Genomic DNA, 20,251 nt, shown 5'->3' on the forward strand with positions numbered 1-20,251 from the left:
GCCCAGATTAACCAATGTGTACTTGGTGTTCTTACACAGTGTCCCTATCTCAGGAGGCCCCAGTGACTTGTGGGGAGGGAAGACAACTAAACAAAATAAAAGCTAATGAAAAAACTGATTGGCTCTGTGACACCAGGTATCACACCACCACTTACTCAAATTTGGCTTAGTTTCACTGCCCCTCTCCCCATCATCATCATGATGGAGGAGCAGCCAGGCCAAACCACTGTGTTGGGTTGCAACACTGCTCACTCAAGTTTGGGCCAGCCACTCCTCCAGCATGATGGGGGCAGCAATGCCAAACCTGATTGGCTTGGGGCCATGTGAGTGCAGGACTGGTGCTGGGAGAAAGTGGAACCACTCTAGCCTAGGGATGGATGAATGGGGATGAGTCAGTAGGGGGCTGAGAATGAGTTGTTCATGGGCTATGGGGTGAACGGGGAGTGTTGGAGGGCTGCAGGGTGAAGGGATGGTGAGCAGGGTGTATGTCAGAGCAGCTGGGATGTGCATGTGGGCTGTCAGGATAAATGGGGGCTGGTGCAGGGTTGTAGGGGTATTTGGTGGTCAAAGGTGCCAAATGTGTGGGGAAAGGATGCTTTGCTTTCTAGTTTATGTAAAGTATGCATAGGGGGGTCATTTCCATAATGCACTAGACCACAAAATTATTTAATCCAGGCCTGCTTCTGCTAATAACTGCATATGTTGCTGGTATTGGAAGAGCAATGGAATACCTCTCTAAACAACAACTGAATTTTGACTTCTGGCTTTGTTCCAACACTCAGCTGATGAACAGTGTTCAGAGATGCTTAAATGTACAACCACTTAGTAGCTCTTCGCCTCATACAACAATTTATTTATAAATTGTTATAAATTATAAATTAATTTATAAGGTTAGGTGCAAAGGGAAGCTACTACCTATTGTTCAGGAGTAGGTAGAAATAGCTTGGAGGAAGTGGGGCTATAAAAGGATGTAAAGAAAACAGCATTGTAACGGTCTATGGTCCAGTCAGAAATCCGAAGTCATGAAGCAAGTACAACATGGGCAGTGCAAGCTACTGCACCAATTTGCTTTCTCATGATTTGGCAAGCTACTTTTGGAGATGAGTAGGATTATTCATACCTACCAATAACATACCCAGTCTTCGTCCTCTGTTGGATCTGCCAGCAAGATTGCTGATTAGCGTCAGTTGCAATGGTGTTTTTGTGGTGCAGAAACCTGTCCACCAGCTCATTTTGAACAGTCTCTAGGGGACAAGACTTCTTAGTCACTATCTCCATCTGTCAAATTTGAGCCGGCGATTCTGGAGTGAAATATTAAGAATCCTATTGCTATCTTGCTCCTTAGAATACATTTATTTGGCATAAGTATTGTAGCTACAAACAAAACAAACAAAAAATCCACATTTGCTATGTAGAATACTAATTGAATACCAAAATGCTCTTTTTAGAATTATTCCTGCAAACAATGTGGTCTCTGAGTGACCTGAAACTACAGTTTTAACTAAAAGAAAAGGAGTACTTGTGGCACCTTAGAGACTAACAAATTTATTAGAGCATAAGCTTTCGTGAGCTACAGCTCACTTCATCGGATGCTCTAAAAAGCTTATGCTCTAATAAATTTGTTAGTCTCTAAGGTGCCACAAGTACTCCTTTTCTTTTTGCGAATACAGACTAACACGGCTGCTACTCTGAAACATACAGTTTTAACTGTTACCGTTTTAAGAAGTTAAAGTAGTTTTGCATGTAGATGATGCAATAATAATGTGGGATATATAGGTGATCAGATGTCTATCTTTGAAAAACGTTGCTCAGTGCAAAGGGTTAAAGTGACGTCCAAATATAGAGCGATGCATATCTGCAGAAACTAAATACCGGGGCTGTTTTCTCTTTATTCTGGCATACTACTAGGATCAGGTTAGTAATTTCAACATGAGTTCTCATGATTTCAAGGTACAAGGGGAGAAGGCAAACACTGTTGAAGTTCAGTCCTTTCTGCTATGTTTCTACTTTCAGCTGTCTGCAGCTTCAAAAGTTTTGTATTTTGGCCTTGAAAGAACTTTGAGTGAAACACAATACAAGATGAGTAGTCAGTTTTGCTTTAGAGGTATTTGTGGTGAAAGTGAAATCATGGGACAGCGAAGTACTTGAGAAAAACCATGATAAGACACAATTGGAGACATATAAAGCAGACTCTCCACATCCTCTTTTTGCTCTAGTATTCGCAAACCAAAAGAAAAATTTCAAAATTATAAGCCTAAAATTAGGCTTCCAAAATCATATTTAGGTATCTAAATAAATGGCCAGATTTTCAAAAATGCCAAGCACTCAGCAGTACCCATTGAGGTCAATAGGAGCTGTTGGGTATCAAAACTTCAATCTGGCCACTAATACTTTAGGCACTTAAGTATGGATATAGGAGCTTGTTCATACTCCTATTTTAAAATTTTTGGCATAATTTCCTTTTCTTTAGGAGGAGTTTATGGTATCATTGCCTCCTCACCTAATTTCTAACTTAAATTTTGCACTTTAGGTTGTGAGAACAAATTATTTTTCCCCAATAAAATGGTCTAATTTGGACAACATCTCCTCTGAAGTCAAAATGATCTTGGTATATTAAATTCAATAGGCCAGATCCTCTGTATAGAACATAAGTCTTAGGGTGAAGGTCAAAAATAGCTTAAGTCTCTCCATAGCACTCCCTAGATTCTGATGGTGCTCTGTGCCGGCCATTACTCCATCATTTTTGAGCTATTCTACGATGCTGTAAGTTGTGTTTGGCTACAACAGCTACAAGGGACCAATATTGCATCTGAAGCCTAGAATAGCACAGGATGTCTTGATTAAACTCCCTTTTCTCTGCTTCACTGGAAACATGGATGTTGAGTTTTATAACAGCACCTGTTCTAGCTCTGTGCCACCAAAAGGCAGTTCACCCTTACATTGGTTAAATTACCATTACAGCCAGCTTATGCTGGTGCAGTGCAAAAGACCCTATTTCTTCTCTCATCCTTAAGACTAAAATCTACCGTCCTTTAACTTTCACAATATTGTGCTAAATATTAATCGAATAAAGAAATATGTGTAGTAGTTCCCTTAGATTAGATTTTCCCAATATGTTGGTTGCGACTAAAATGTGTAGGGTAAGTAGTGTCCCAGATTTCCTGCAAAAAAATATAAATTCAATGCATCTTAAACTATTTTAAAAGAGATATATAAGCTCTGTAATGGTTTACCCCTTTAAGGCCATTATATTATAAACTGAGAATCCTCACTAATGGATCAGTGTAGACTAACACAGGATGTAGCCCCATTAATATCATTATTATGGACAAAATCAAAAGTGGAAGTATCCATACAAAAGAAGCATGACAAGATTGTTCACATTTTGTGACCTATCAACACATGAGGCCCCAAGGCGCTGTTGAGTATTACGTGACTGCATTGCATATGCAATTGAATATTTGTTGGAACTTTATTCTCATTCAAAGAAGGTACGACATTTTGTGAAAAGGACAGTGGCAACTTGTCCCAATGCCAGCTCAAAGAAAAAAAAAGAAAAATGTTGAAATATAATGAATACTGATTATACAACAATTGATTTGAAACCATAGTGTGTTCTGAACTGCTGGATGCCAAGAGTAGGAAGCCTTCAAAGATATTGTGATATTTAGAGACCAAACATCAGTCATGGAAAACATTGGAGAAAAAAAAAAAAGACTGGATTTCTCAAATTGGAAATGTAAATATTCATATATTTTTCAAGCAACTGAGCCAGTATCTCTACAAATAGTTTGCAACATAAGGTGCACACCTCTTAAAAGCTCTTATCCTTTCCTGCACAATAGATATGACTTTAAAAGCTATCGGAGGCATAAAATATCTACCAAACTGAAAACACTTACTTTGCTGATTATACTTTCATGTCTTATTAATAAGATGACCGAGGATGTCTAACAACAACAACTTTCAATTCTCAGGAAAAGTGACTTTTCAGCAAATTATCTTGATAAGTCGGTCAACTGAAGGCTCTGGTGCCTGCCCTTGTGGGGTATGTTTCTACTGAAGACAATATCCTCTTTTATGCTAGGACACATAACAGGTGAATGCAGATTCAGGATTTCATGGAGCAGTCAAAGATTCTCACTTTCAGCCAGAGTGATGTAGTGCAGTACCCATGCATGGTGCCAATGCAACAACTAACAACAAAATCCTTATTACAAAGATCTCAAACATTGTACCTATGTCTCATAGATTCACTGTTTCATAGACCATCAGGCTTGTGCTTCTAAGAAAGTGTTTAAAAATGTGTGCTACTAGTGAGCTTCAATAAAGGTCATCCAGTGAATTCTGGACAGTTTAAATTGCTCTGCAGTGGCATGAGTTTCCTGCAGCTGCAACTCCTGTAATACTAATGTGAGGTGGCACTTATTAGATGAAGTACCAGTTTGACACTCTGAATTCAGAGTACATGTGCTTGTTTCTCTGAACGATCAGCTATCAACCCTTTCTAAAACCTTCAATAATTTATCTTGGGTGGCATGCTTAGCTTACCTTGATGACATCTAACAAGTGGAGCTGTTCTCTCAGGACAGAATATGAATGATCGGTTCATGCATGATGGGGTAGAAGCATTCATCAGACAGCTTGGAAATTGGTAATACTGAGCACAAGGAAGAAAGGGAGTCATTTCTTCTTGCTTCTGACTTCATGAGGAAACTGAATAACCAGTCAGGAATGATCAGGAAATCTCATCAGCACCCCACGGAACTTTCTTAGGATTATTTTCTCAGTGAATCACACCTTCATTCAATCTGATGTTTACTTAGCAGCACTGATTAGGTGTTTCTAGTAGTGTCATATAGGGATTGGTTCTTAGCGTTATGTTATTTAATATTTTTATTAATGAACTGGAAGAAAACAAAATCATTAATGATAAATGTTGCAGATGGCACAAAGATTGCGGGAATAGTAAATAATAAGGAGAACAGGTTTCTGATATAGGGCTTTCTAGGTTGCTCAGTAACCTGGATGCAAGAAAACAATGTGTGTTTTTATATGGTTAAATAAAGTCATATCTAAGAACAGACAACGTAGGTTTGCAGGATGGTGGAACTCTGTTTCGGAAAACAGTGGCTCTGAAAAGGACTTGGGGCTCTTGGAGGATAATCAGTTGAACATGAGCTCCCAGTGCAAGTCCATAGCCAAAAGAGCTAATGCAATCCTTGGATGTATAAATAGAAGAATCTTGATTACGAAGGTTATATTACCTCTGTATTTGGCACTGGCGTGACCACTAATGGAATACTGTGTCCAGTTCTGGTGCACACAATTCAAGAAGGATGCTGACAAATTGGAGATGTTTCAAAGAAGAGCCACAAGAATGATTAAAGGAATAGAAAACATGCATTATTGTGATAAACAAGTTGAGCTGCTTGAGTCTATCTAAACAAAGAGAAGGTTAAGGGGTTGCTTGATCACAGACCTACATAAAGAACAAAAAAATCTGAGCTTGACCTTTCATCATCTCAAAAAGATGACCTTTCATTCCACCACACTAAAGTATATATAAAGTTCCAGTGGCTGAAAATTGAAGCTAGACAAATTCAGACTAAAAGTAAAGAGTAAATTTTTAACAATGAGGATAGCTAGCCATTGGAACAGCTTACCAAGCACTTACCAACATTTCCAGTAATGGAGAATCTAAATGGCTGTTTTTTTCCCAAAAGATATGTTATAGTACAAACAAATTCATTTGGGGAAGTCCTATCACCTGTGGAATACAGGAGATCAGACTAGATGATCATAGTAGTCTCATCTGTCTTTATAATTTAAGTCTGGGCCATGGCAAGACAAAATGACAGACCTCTTCTGTGAGAGCTCCCTGCAATACTCTATCTAGCTAGGAAATCATCAGATTTTGATTGTTGCTGAAGGAATGCCTAGATTTAGTTGTCAGAGCCTTGAATATTTTTATCACAATTTCTTTCTTGTATATCGCAAGTCAAGTTACTTTTAATGGAAGTGATGAAAAAAGAATTGCATTCACCAGTTGATCACAAGAGACTTAAATCTGTTTAAAGAAAAGGAGTACTTGTGGCACCTTAGAGACTAACAAATTTATTAGAGCATAAGCTTTCGTGAGCTACAGCTCACTTCATAGGATGCATTTGGTGGAAAAAGCAGAGGAGAGATTTATATACACACACAGAGAATATGAAACAATGGGTTTATCATACACACTGTAAGGAGAGTGATCACTTAAGATAAGCCATCACCAACAGCAGGGGGGGGAAAGGAGGAAAACCTTTCATGGTGACAAGCAGGTAGGCTAATTCCAGCAGTTAACAAGAATATCAGAGGAACAGTGGGGGGTGGGGTGGGAGGGAGAAATACCATGGGGAAATAGTTTTACTTTGTGTAATGACTCATCCATTCCCAGTCTCTATTCAAGCCTAAGTTAATTGTATCCAGTTTGCAAATTAATTCCAATTCAGCAGTCTCTCGTTGGAGTCTGTTTTTGAAGCTTTTTTGTTGAAGTATAGCCACTCTTAGGTCTGTGATCGAGTGACCAGAGAGATTGAAGTGTTCTCCAACTGGTTTTTGAATGTTATAATTCTTGACGTCTGATTTGTGTCCATTCATTCTTTTACGTAGAGACTGTCCAGTTTGGCCAATGTACATGGCAGAGGGGCATTGCTGGCACATGATGGCATATATCACATTGGTAGATGCGCAGGTGAACGAGCCTCTGATAGTGTGGCTGATGTGATTAGGCCCTGATGTGATGGTATCCCCTGAATAGATATGTGGACAGAGTTGGCAACGGGCTTTGTTGTTTCTGAGGCTGTGGATGGCACTGTGTTCTGCATGGCTGAGGTTATGGGGTAAGCGATGCTGCTTTTCCACAATTTCAGCTCGTGCACGTCGGCGGAAGCAGTCTATGTAGAAATCCAGGCTGCTGTTTCGACCTTCAGGAGGAGTCCACCCAGAATCCATCGCTCTCTCAGATCTTGGGAGACAGACCAGTCCTTGCTTACAGACAGCCCCCCAATCTGAAGCAAATACTCACCAGCAACCACACACCACACAACAGAACCACTAACCCAGGAACCTATCCTTGCAACAAAGCCCGTTGCCAACTCTGTACACATATCTATTCAGGGGATACCATCACATCAGGGCCTAATCACATCAGCCACACTATCAGAGGCTCGTTCACCTGCGCATCTACCAATGTGATATATGCCATCATGTGCCAGTAATGCCCCTCTGCCATGTACATTGGCCAAACTGGACAGGCTCTACGTAAAAGAATGAATGGACACAAATCAGACGTCAAGAATTATAACATTCAAAAACCAGTTGGAGAACACTTCAATCTCTCTGGTCACTCGATCACAGACCTAAGATACTGGCTATACTTCAACAAAAAAGCTTCAAAAACAGACTCCAACGAGAGACTGCTGAATTGGAATTAATTTGCAAACTGGATACAATTAACTTAGGCTTGAATAGAGACTGGGAATGGATGAGTCATTACACAAAGTAAAACTATTTCCCCATGGTATTTCTCCCTCCCACCCCACCCCCCACTGTTCCTCTGATATTCTTGTTAACTGCTGGAATTAGCCTACCTGCTTGTCACCATGAAAGGTTTTCCTCCTTTCCCCCCCCTGCTGTTGGTGATGGCTTATCTTAAGTGATCACTCTCCTTACAGTGTGTATGATAAACCCATTGTTTCATGTTCTCTGTGTGTGTGTATATAAATCTCTCCTCTGTTTTTTCCACCAAATGCATCCGATGAAGTGAGCTGTAGCTCATGAAAGCTTATGCTCTAATAAATTTGTTAGTCTCTAAGGTGCCACAAGTACTCCTTTTCTTTTTGCGAATACAGACTAACACGGCTGCTACTCTGAAACCTTAAATCTGTTTAGTTTCCGATTTTAACCAGCTGCAGAACACCTTTCATGAGTAAGACAGGTTCATTCATCACATTCATGTGTGAGTGTATTTAAAGTGTTGTACCTCTTATTAAAATTTGCTTTTACAAACTTTATAAGTAGTTATTTCTGGTATGGTTAGGATTGCCAAATTTCATCTGCTCGTGGTTAAGTTTGAGGTCCTGGATAGGAGGAGGGAGAGGCATGGGGACAGTAGTTTACAACAGAAAGTTTTTCTTTTAACTTTTTTTCATAGAAGACAAAATATGTCCCTTGGTATATTTTATAATCACCATCAGTAAAATCAGATGAATGTTTACTTTCATCACAGTTATTCAGTCAACCTACTTCCTCAAATAAAGGTTTAGCAGCTTACTCTCCAAGGTACTTGTTTCAGCTGAATCATTCCCCTCAGACTTATCATTTTTACTAGCATTTAACTTTCTAGAGTTTTAACAAGTATGTTTACTTATTGTTTAAACACAGAAAAAATAAAAAACCCACAGATATTTTAATAAGATTGTCAGTGGCTATTGTTATAATTTAACTTTATTAGTCAATAATGTCTCCTAAATTGTTCCATGCACCTCAAAATCATGGATATATACATGTAGGTCTAGCCAGAATGGCTCCAAAAAAGTCAAATGGTGACCTCACATGTCACTAGACTTGAAAGGATATAGAGTTGATTATAGTCATGACTGCTACTCATTTACTAGTGCAATAATGAGAAAGAGAAATTGCATTAAAGTCTCTTGTTAGCATTCTAAATGAGATTACATTCACAACAGCTGCCTACAGAAGAAGGTGCATAATTACTACCGTTTTAATATGCCAATGGGAAAGCAAGAGAATACTTAATAATAATGCTTCCTACTTCTTTCTTAAGGAAAAGGTCTTTCAGGGTGGCAATAGTACCGACCTTACTAGTGCCCCTAATTTAATAAGCAAAGAAAGATGCAGTTACAACTAGGCACCAATCAACAGTTTAGAAGAAGGCTAATGAGAAAGGACAGAGTGAGAAATAATAAGTATAATAAAACTAACAATGACTAGCAATACAGTTACTGTTTTCTTATCTGTTCATTTGCTGGCTGGAAATGAACAGCATACAAAAGTCAACATTAATAATAACAAACAAACAAACTATCACCTGATTTTCTATTTTAGAAATTCATTGTCTTCTTCTCATTCCCATTCTCTTGCAGTGACATATCACTGATTACTTTGGCCACATTGTCTGTGACTGTGAAGAGCTTTGGTTTTCCAGGACATTTAACTACATTTACCTTTCTGTTATTTCTGCCATAATTCTGCTGTTTTTTTAGGTTGGGCATTTTCAATTGTTTTTCTTTCACACAGAGTCTGACATGTCTCATTGGTTTTTATATTACCTTTTTCTTCCAATTACCTATCTACCACCACTGCCTTAAGATAGTCTTTAAAACAAAAGTATTCTTTATTTCTTATCTTTTATAGAAATCTTGTGAGTCTATATTTCACATGTCATCACCATCCTCTTATTTTCAAGATCAGAAAGGGCTGTCAGTGTATTTTATCATCCCTAGTTCTGAATGTGTGAACACAAGTCTGAATGACCTCCTGTAATCTCATTTTACATGACAAATTTTTTTAAAAAAATTCTCATGTATGAGGTAAAAATTTCCCTCACGCTTCTCAACACATTTTTGCAAAGCATGTTCCTAGAACACCTTGTTTTACAGAGGAACAATGGAAAATGGCAACTGAATTTAACATGGGGATGAGCACCATCCAATTGCTGGTCAGCTTGTGTTGCGAAAAAAAGACTTTTAGAATCAGGGGCATTCCAATATGTATTAACCAGCTATTTCATAGAGTTGAAATTGACCTGTCCAGAAAAATACGTATCTCCAATTCTTATAGAATTCTTTCTGAAGGCTAAACCTGTAAGCTACTGGACATTTTCTTATCTGGTGCAACCACATTTGAAGTTCCAGCATCCTCATCATATAATACGTCACCATGGAGTGGGGAAAATAAAGACAGGGACTTGCCATTCTGCGTCCATCCCCATACCAAAACCACCTTTGGCTCCACACTGTGGTGTGTTGGCTGAGAATGTGTCTTGAAGTGCAATGGGAGGTCTGGAGTGCAATGGGAGACGACGGAGATACTAAATCCTATGGTAACCTTATGTAAGGGGACTGCAGAAGACTTTGTTACGGCCTAGCCAGGGAACTTCCGGTTTCTCGAGCCGAGAGGTTACTGTGGGACATAGATAGCTGCTTCGTTATTGTGGGATAAAGATAGTTTTTGAAGGACATAGCTGCTTTGTTATTGTAGGAGATAGTTCTTGAAGGACACAGTTGCTTTACATGGCCCTTCGCTAGGTAGTAGAAAGCCCCCCTTTAAGAAGCACCTAAATCTATATTCATGAGCTGTTTTTGTGTAATGCTTATTAATGCTGACTGTCTGCCCCTCTGTCGGACTCCGTCCCAGGTAAAGCTCCGGTGTGCTGGGTTCCCCGCCTCCATGACTGCAACGCTTGGAGTCCCCATTGCAGGTGGGTCACTAACCTTCAATAAAGCCAATAACTCGCAGCTGTGTGTAAGCCTCGTTTTTCTCAGAGTACTCCTGCCAGGCCTGTGGTGCTTCGAGCACTGTGGCCCAGAACACCTTAGAAAGAAAACTACCCACGTTTTCAAGACCTGAAGTCATGTGGTATGATTATCTCAGTCTTTGCCCGCCTAGACAGACTCTTCGTTATCAAACTTCTGATGCTTGGGGCCCCTGCTTAACCCTCAGAATGTAGCAAGAGAAGGCACTGAATTAGCCACAGGCTGCGCTATTGTATAAGCTAATATAAGTCACAACACAAATGTGGGATGTTTCTACTAGAACAAAGTTGGAGCTGAATGTCATGCACAAGTGAGACATTTTCTTCCTTTCTTCTTCAAATTCAAAGTGCACCGAATAATCATCATAAAAAGACTTAAATTAACACATAAAACAAGCAGCTTCATCAGGGGGGTCAAGCCAAACAAATGAAATCACTGTCAGTGAAGCTCCTTGTCGGACTTTCCTAGCAGAAGTAGAAAGTGAAACAATGGAATGATAAAGTGGACGATGCCAAAACAGTTTGCATCTAATAGCTGCCATCAGCCTCTCCAACAAACAGAAGAGGGATCGTTCATTGTACTTCGGTGACAACTTGGTTACTGAAGTTCCTTTTGTTTAATATGGGAAAATATTCTCTCATTTTCATGAGTTTAAAGAGTTTGAGTGAAGGAAAATGTATTGCAGACACAACACAATTTAAGAAGGTAGAAACTTGGCTTTCCTTTTTTATAAAATCCTTCCAGCAAAGAAAACGTCAACTCTGCTGAAATGCAAAGAATGAAACATGTACGTACCAGGATACAACATATCCATGCTACAATATCCAAAATCAATTTGGAAAAAGGGGACTGAATTAATAAAGCTGAAATATTTTAATCATGTTTTTCTGTCAAGAACCCCCTATGAAACTGATAACAGATCTAAGTGTACTCAAGCCAAGTATTAATAGCTGTGTAAATATTTTGAAGCTTTTAAATTCTAAAATTGTCTTACTTTTGACGGTTGCTGTCCGGGTGCAATTGTAAAGGATGGCTAGCTCCCCAAATACTTTGCCAGGTCCCATGGTACACAGTTTCACACCTTCTTTTGTCACTTCAACCTTTCCATCTGTGGGGGAAAAAAATACCATTGTAAGTTGCACGCTTCTTTCTCAGCTATGTTCTGAAAATTTGTTCTAGATAAAATGTAATTGAGAGTACCAGAATCCTTTAATTCTAAAACTAATTAAAAAGTATGTTACAGAAAGGGAATTATACCATAATCCTTGGAAACAATTATTTTATAAATAAAGCTTATAAAGTGGTATTGATTATTGAAGTTTCTTAATGGAGATAAAAGCTTAATGGCACACTAGAACAACATGTAGTTTATTTTACATAAGCCTTTCAAGTGAAATTCTCTCAGAAGTTTTGTATTAAAAATCAGGACATTCGCGTTTAACATCATACATGAAAAACATATTGACTAATTTGCTCTATTTTAACAGAAAAAGTAATCCTTAGAAACATTCATCCATGAATAAGGCAGCTATCATCAAAAGGAAAATTACTTTGACTCATGGCCATTATTTAATTCACATCTTAAAGTATCTTTTCTTTCTCGGGCAAGTCTGCTTTATCTGATTACCTACAGTACACACATAGTAGGACTATACAGGGTATTTAAAAGCAAGGACTGCAGAGAAAGAAAGGAGGTCAATGCCAATTTATATTCCTCAAACAATTACAGACAAAAGACTGCTAGAGGAGGAAAATTGAAAGAAAACAGCCATATCACCTACTATATGCATACTGGTTTAAAAATATAGTGTTGAAGGACGATTCATAAGGGACAACATGAAAAGTAAGTATAGTAAAATGTGGGGGGAATGCATGGGTTATTATGCCCAGTGTTGCCATTTATAGTGAGACAAAAGATCACAAGAAAGGGAAACAAGACACCAGTGAATAATGAAGAAGAAAAATAAAAAGATACAACCAACCAAAAACCCCAACCTGTGGTACATAATAGTCTAGTCTTCTATAGATCATAATACTTTGGTCTAATTTTGGTTGTTGGATTAAGTGCTCAGAGGCTGGGTGGTGGTGGTGGCCTGCGATATATATAGGAGGTCAGTCTAGATGATCTAGTGGTCCCTGCTGGCCTTAAACTCTATGAATGAATAGACAATTCCATATTGCCATTCAACTCTTCACCACTCATGAATCACTGAATAAAATTCTCTGGTCTGTGTTTTGCAGAAGGTCAGACCAGATGATCTTAATGGTCTCTTTTCACAAAATCTACACTGCCCATCTTTGAGAACCACTTCCACTTGGCTAAATAGGCTGCTGTGATCGAGAGCTGTCATGCTAAAAGGGGGCTCAGATACACTCAATGAAGCCACACCAGATGTATAAGTATAACTGGTTTTATTGCCAAAATATAATAAGCTATCCAGCCTTCACGTATTACTAAATACATGCTTTCCAGCAAGCAACAGGCAAGCAAGAATCAATGCTTATGCCCCTTCTGCTACAGACAGTCCCGGACCCTCCAGCCTTGTCCTTGAGGGCTCAAGCAAGCACTGCTCCAGCATGGGGAGTTCCTGGGCACCCACAAGGCCAAGGTCCGCAGGTGAGACTGTTCGTCTAAAGCAATTCTCAAAGCCATTTTTATCATCATCTCTTTCTCAGGGGGCATACACATCCACAAGCAGGCTCTGGCAGGAAACACTATTGCTTTCTATTCCCACACTTAACACTCTTGGGCCTTGCTTATGTCTTCACTTCTTTATCCCGTTAGAGTGGCTGCAAACCAGCCCAGCCAGTTAAAGACAGCTCACTACTAGCTCCACCTGGACCATTCTGTAATAACTGGCCAAGGTAACTTGCGATCAGACCCAACAAGAGCGCCCTATTATTAAGCAAGATTTGCCAGATAGGAACGATGTTCAGAAGCTCTTCCTCATCAAACCATGCACCTTCCACATTGTGAGATTGCAGAGAGTTGAATGCAAAACCTGATTGGGACAGTGAGTTGGGAAGTTGGGGTAAAAAGGGAAGGGATACGGGAGCTGAACTGAAAACATGAGGTGTTGGAGAACCAACATTGTCTGAGCTATGATGGAGCAATGAGAAAGAGCTTGACATGGTCCAAGTTCAGCTTGAGAAATGCCTGTGGGAAGATCAGGATGGGAGGAAAACCACACAGTAGTGCTGATTCTCAGCTCAAGCGAAAAGCATCAGTCAAGGAGCTTGGACTGAGAACTCTTCAGGAGTAAACAACAGCCTTTCTTGTCCTCTCTCATGGGGAACAGGTCAATCATCAGGATTCCCCAAACTGAAAAATGGTCTGCAGGACACAGGGCTTCAGAGACCACTAGTGATTCGGGTGGAAATTTCTGCTGAGGTGAACCTCCAGATGATTCTGATTCCCCAGTAAATGATTAGCCAAGAGATAATATTTTCCCTGAAGCAAGAAAGGAAGTCCCGATTGCCTCTTGTTGCAGCACACTGGAGTCTACTCCACCTGGATTGTTCACATAACATACTACAGTTGTTGTGATTTAAAAGTGAGGAGGATAGTTGTTAGGGTGATGTATCTGATGTATTTGTTGAGATCACGGAGCTCAAGGATAGTTCTTATCCCTCCCCTGGGCTTTGGGATCAGGAAATACCAGGAGTAGAACTCCCATCCCCAATGCTGAAGGGGGAACTTCTCTACAGCCCCCAGTGTCACTAGAGACTGAATCTGCTTGAGGAGCAGAATCTTGTAAGAGGGGTCCCCAAAGACAAATGGAGTATGGGGGGAGGTAGAGAGAATGGATGGAGAGGAACTGTATGGCATAACCCAATCTGGCGGTGCTTAGAATCCAGGTTGTTCATGGTAATTGAGTCCCAAGCAAAAATGAGCCAGACAGTTCCCCAAGAAGGGTCAGAGAAGGAGAGGTCACCACTCCTGTCCAGGACACGAGTCAAAATGGGCCGTCCTTGAATGCCAGGGGATGGGGTGTGGGAGAGGCCAGCTGGTTAAACCCAGAACCAGAGGACATTCTCATCTGGGATCTGTGACCCTTCCTGGAGTAGCCGCAATGCCTTACAGGAAGGGAGGACTGTCCAAAGAAATTCTGCAAGCAGTATTGCTGCGGTTGCTCCTATCGTGGCGTTTCTTCACAGCTGGAGTATATACTCCCAAAGAACTCAAAGTAGCTCAGGAGTCTCTAAAAGAGTGCAGTGTTTCATCTTTTTTTCTGAAAACAAAACTCATCCATCAAAAAGTAAATCCTCAGTTGTCTGCTGCACTTTGGGAGCAATGCCTAAATACTACAGCAATGAGGCCCTCCTCATGGTCACAGCCAATTTTTAATTCTGGATGAGGCATCCTGCACATCCAGAACCCACTGCAATGAGGTCTTGGCCATCATATAAGCCATGTAAAATTAATTCCCTAAATTCTTCGCTGAGGCTTCTGGTAACTTATCCACAAGTTTATATATGGCCACCCAATTAAAGTCCTATTTAGAAAGCAATACCTGCCGGTTCACAAAGCACATCTGCAGGGAAGAAGAGGTATAAATCTTTCTTGCCATCAAGTCCATCCTCTTGGACTTTTTGCCATTAAGTGTGGATTTATACCAGGAGTCTCAAACTCAAATGACCACAAGGGCCACATGAGGACTAGTACATTGGCCCGAGGGCCACCCCACTCACCACCCCCACCCCCACCCCACTCCACCCCTTCCATGAGGCCCCGCCCCTGCCCCACCTCTTCCCTGCCCCCATTCCAACCCCTTCCCTGAATAGGAGTCAGCGGGGTCAGGATAGAAGGAGATCAGAGTCAGGAGACAAACTGGAGTGTCAGAACCAAAAATCAGATGCCAGGAAATCAAGACAAGAGAGCAGAACAGGGCACAGAGTCCAGAACAGAGTGGAGCCAATTTGTTCAGACAGCTCTCTTTTCCTGCTACTGGCTTAAGGAGGGCCAGCAGGCCAATCAGCTGCTCTGGGACTGGCTAAAAGGATTTCAGCTGCAGACCCTCAAACTGGGGCTGAGCTTCACAGGTCTCAGGTAAGCAAGCATCAGAAGGATGTCAGAAGGAGGGTTGAAGCATGGCTGCACCAGGTCAGGAAGAAGGCAGGTCTGATGCCTCCTGTGGGTATGCTGTCAATGTGGAAATAATTGGCACTGGCATCATCAGTACCAGACTCATTGGATACCTCCTGGCTGGTAATGGAATTGAGAGTACAGGCACAATACCAGGAAGCGGTTGGATAAATCTGCTCCATCCTATGTGCCAGATGGTTACTATGCCAGTCAGCGCTCCTCTTAGTAAATGAGGAGGAGTCTTCCTGAGCCCTGAAATGATCCCAATTTTGTTTTATGGGACTTCTTTCTTGCCATCTTCTTCGGGGAAAACACCACAGCCTAAATGTGGAGCAACATCACTTGCTAGATTTGAAGTCAACTGCAGATCAGATAAAGGCCTTGGTGCCAAAGGAGGTCTCATAGCCTGCTCAAGAAGGTGCTGCTTCAGCCAGAAGTATCTCACAAGTCTTCTTTATGAACAACTTGCAGATGGAGCACAGGTCTTTAATGCATCCTTCACTGTCAAAAGCAGCACCTCATTGTGATGCCCTCATTGCCTCCCCCACTCCCGACTCACAATGAGGGCATCACACAGGGCAGCCAATTACTCTAATACTATATTAAACACTAAATTTTACATAAAGGTACTAAGTACTATATACATGAAAAAAATGATCAGAAAACAGACCAAAAGTGTGAGATGAAAACACCACACAGAGTATGAATTCTGGCCATGGGTGGTGAGAAAGAAATGAGTGAGTCTGGGCGGTACTGCCCTTATAGGGATACTGTTAGGCAACTCCAATGTGCTCTGTGCACCGGCACATAAACGGAATACATGGCTGCATCTACTTGAAGAATACAAAATCTACACACATTTACATAAACCTAAGCCACCCTATAATAAACACATTTCAGAACAAGCAAAACAATCATTCCACTACTATCCATATTATTATTCTGTTCTATCAACATCTCACAGTACGAGAAAACATATAGAACTCTGGCATAACTTAATGTACCATTTCCTTTTTAGATAGTTAACAAATAATTCAACAGTAAACATCAACCAAATATTTCTAATATGGAATAAAATTAGTGCATGGAGTGGTTGATGTTAAGTTAGGGTGGATAGTATAAATTGAATGAGGTTTATAGTGAGCAATGAAGGAGGAATCTGTTCTTTTTCAGACTTTAATGTTTGGGTGATTTTTAAAGGTGTACAATTTTTCTACCAAAAGTGTTATTTTGGATAATTGGTGTACGAGTTGGATTCCAATTAAATGCAATTTCAACTCTATCTTTTTAAAGCAAACTTTTTTATGTGAGAATAAATGCTATTTTATTTCTATTATTTCAAATTATCTTTGTATTACGTACAGAACATGGACATTTTCCAAGGCACTGATACAGTAAGGTGCTTAGCCCATGTCTAACTTAAATCATGAGCGTAATCTCATTAACATCAATGGAGCTACTCACATGTTTAAAGTTAGGCACTCACTTAAGTACCCTACTGAATTGTTTTGTTTTTTGTTGCACCTAAGTTTGGTATTTAGAATTCATGTTTGATTGTTCTCAAACAATAACAATAAACAAACAAACAAGATGTAATCAGCTGATCACCTCTGCCAATTTTGACTTTACATGAATATAGCACTTTTTTGCTTACATTAAATCAGTGGCCTCCACTGGGTCATGCACGAGTCAAATGGCCATTCAAACAAGCATATTCACACTCGTGTGTGCACAGATTTGTGCATCAATCACACACACACACACACACACACACACACACACACACACACACCTTGAATATATCAACTTCTGGTCCACAGTTGAATACAATGGAGGCTGTGTTTAATGAAGAACCAACATGCCCTTCATGATACTTTGAAAAATTCAAGAAAAACTGTAAAAAACACATCTATTCTTAAAGTGTTTGAGTGTAGAATAGGTGCACATAGCTCCTTTGTGTATATCACTCCTGTGCATGCATACTGGCTGCTTACATGTGTGTATTTATGTAATAAATCCTCAAACAACGAATCAGACTTGTGGTTCCACTGCTGTGCAATTGATAAGGTGGAACTCGTATCGAAATCTCAGAGTGTATTTACTTCTGTGCTATTCAAATAAACTACACGATGTAAAACTAAAATAAATATTGCAAGAAACGGCTTAACTTCATGATCTGTTTGAAATGGCAATATGTCAAAGTGAACTACAAAACTTCTAATGCATGGTACCAGGGTACATGCAGGCAGTTACTATGCAGCAAAAGCTAGAGTGCTGTATGGTTACTCCTTGGCTTGCCATGCACTAACAGACAGCGTAAACAAGCCCAAAGAAAAATTCAGCTTCATATTTGAGAAAAAGTATAGAAACAATCACCTTAAAAATCACAGTTTGGATCAAATTATTCATTTAATCATGTATTTTACATGCTTTGTGTAGGTTGTATTAACAATGAGATACCAGCATTGAGTGTGTACATTAAATAGGGGGCGAAAGATAAAATGTTACAGGTAGCTTTTGTTATTAGAGTCATCTGAATTAAGAACAACGGTTGCATATCATTGTTTCTTAACAACAGAAATTACGTAAAGGTGCAGCAGCCCTGAGGCTTGGCTTTGCTTTTAATGCACTATAGACAGACTCCTGAAAGCAGCTGTTCTCTATAGGGAAGCACAAAAAGAAAAAAAGAATAATGAATAATGGCATGGTGCCAGATTATGTATCTAGGATTATGTTGAATAAAGGAAATTAAAGATCCAAACCAAGGCCAAAACAGAAAAAGTTTATACATGCTGTTCACATTTACCACATATTTTGTTTATAGGAAAGCAATGAATTGACAAAAGCTGACCTTTCTTGTGATAACGCCTCCATGTATTGTACAGTAAATACCACAGAGAGCAGCATCAACACCTAATCCACATTTTATTTGTCGCAGTTTCTCAAACAAATTGCTGTGTGTCTTCCCTTTAGATTATAAAAACAGTTAAATCTAATTTCATTTAAGTTTGCTATCATGCACTGAAGCCAGCATGCCATTGCAGAGAAGAGCAGTTGCAGAGCAGAGCTTTAGAGATTAGAAACAACCTGCCCAAAAGAGAAAAACAAACAAACAAACAATCTCTTCTATATCCCTTTTGTAGAAAAGTAGCTTAATACTGGAAGAACTACTATGGATAGACTCACATTTTCTTCAAAAAAAGCTGCCTTAATCCCACATGTGTAAATAATCCTGGGTAGTAGAATAAACCTGCAATACTGAGACCAAATCTTTCACCATCACCACAAAAGAAACCCCAATCTATAAACAACAGCAGTCTCAAGCATCATCACCCATATTATTAGCACAAAACACAGTTGCAGCCACCTAGGAGGGCTCTATGGAATTCTCTTGGGAAGCTGTTTTCCAGTTACTGTGGTACAGCATGGGGTGCACAATTTTGCAGGTCCTAACATAACAGCAGGAAATAAATTGTATGTCAATGCTGTAAATGTAAAAGGGGAAATAAAAGTCTAAAGATACTGTGTTACTCAAACCAGATATTAATACTTGCCACTGATTATGCCCTGTAAATCATCCACTACCAAATACCCAATAAACAATGTGTTCATCAACATACATAATAAAGAGGAATGAGTAGAAATGTTAGAATGTATAGTAGAATACATCAGAATGCATAGAAGACCAATGGTGAAGTCCCAGGCTAACTGAAATGCGTGGATCTTGCCACTGTTTTCAAATGGGTCAGAATTTCACTCCTGGTATTCATTGTCTATGCCTTAGGCACACAACTTTTGGAAATTTTTCATTTAATAACTTCATTAAAATCTTTATTTCCAAGATGTATTTTATTCTAGTCTGTTGGAGTGGTTTGAGTCAATGTACAGTAAAAGCTTTGTTATCCAGCATGTTGGGAGAATGGGGGGATGCTGAGTAGTCAAAAATTCCAGTTAACTAAGAGTAATACTTACCAATGGAGGGAGGGAGTTTGAATGTGGGATGGGGATCAGGGTTGGGGCACGGGCTCTGGGAGGGAGTTTGGATGCGGGAGGAGGCTTGGGGTGCCAGATCTGGGCTGCACTCACCTTGGATGGCTCCCTGCAATTGGAGACATGTCTCTGCTACTCCAAGGCGGAGACGCAGCCAGGCAGCTCTGCACACTGCCTCCACCCACAGCCAGCGCTTGGGGCAGGTGGAGGCAGCGCATGGAGCCCCCATGGCTGTTCTACTACCTAGGAGCAGCAGGGACATGTCGCCACTTTCGGGGAGCCACACAGAGCCAGATAGGGAGCCTGCCAGCCCCGTGCCAACCAGACTTCTAATGGGTATCTGAAATGCTGGTTTCTAGAGCTTTCTGGGTGGTAAAGTGCCAGATAACACAACTTTTATTGTACTGTTATCTCACCTGATCAATTAATAGATGTCATGATTTCCAGTGCTTCTCCAAAACAATTTGCAATGTGAAAGTACATACTTGGTAAGTACAGAAAACTCTTTCAGAGTTTTGCAGGATTATTAGAGGATTTTGCAGGGTTTCTGCAGAGCTACAGCATGGATATTTCCACAGAGTGCTCTGCAGAAAGGATAAAATGACAAATATTTACAAAGTGAATGAGTTTGCCA

General features: G+C 40.1%; 1 protein-coding gene across 4 annotated transcripts in view; it reads right to left on the minus strand.

The window, feature by feature from the left end:
- The window catches only part of PRKG1 (protein kinase cGMP-dependent 1), an 869,388-nt gene that overhangs the window by 528,343 nt on the left and 320,794 nt on the right, over positions 1–20,251 (minus strand). For all 4 annotated transcript variants that reach the window (XM_038411702.2, XM_038411700.2, XM_043518662.1 and 1 more), the window contains one exon: positions 11,536–11,649. In XM_038411702.2, the coding sequence (XP_038267630.1) occupies positions 11,536–11,649 (114 nt within the window). The remainder of the gene's footprint in view (positions 1–11,535; positions 11,650–20,251) is intronic.

This window comes from Dermochelys coriacea, chromosome 7 (genome assembly GCF_009764565.3).
Source record: "Dermochelys coriacea isolate rDerCor1 chromosome 7, rDerCor1.pri.v4, whole genome shotgun sequence".
NCBI classification, from domain to species: domain Eukaryota; kingdom Metazoa; phylum Chordata; order Testudines; family Dermochelyidae; genus Dermochelys; species Dermochelys coriacea.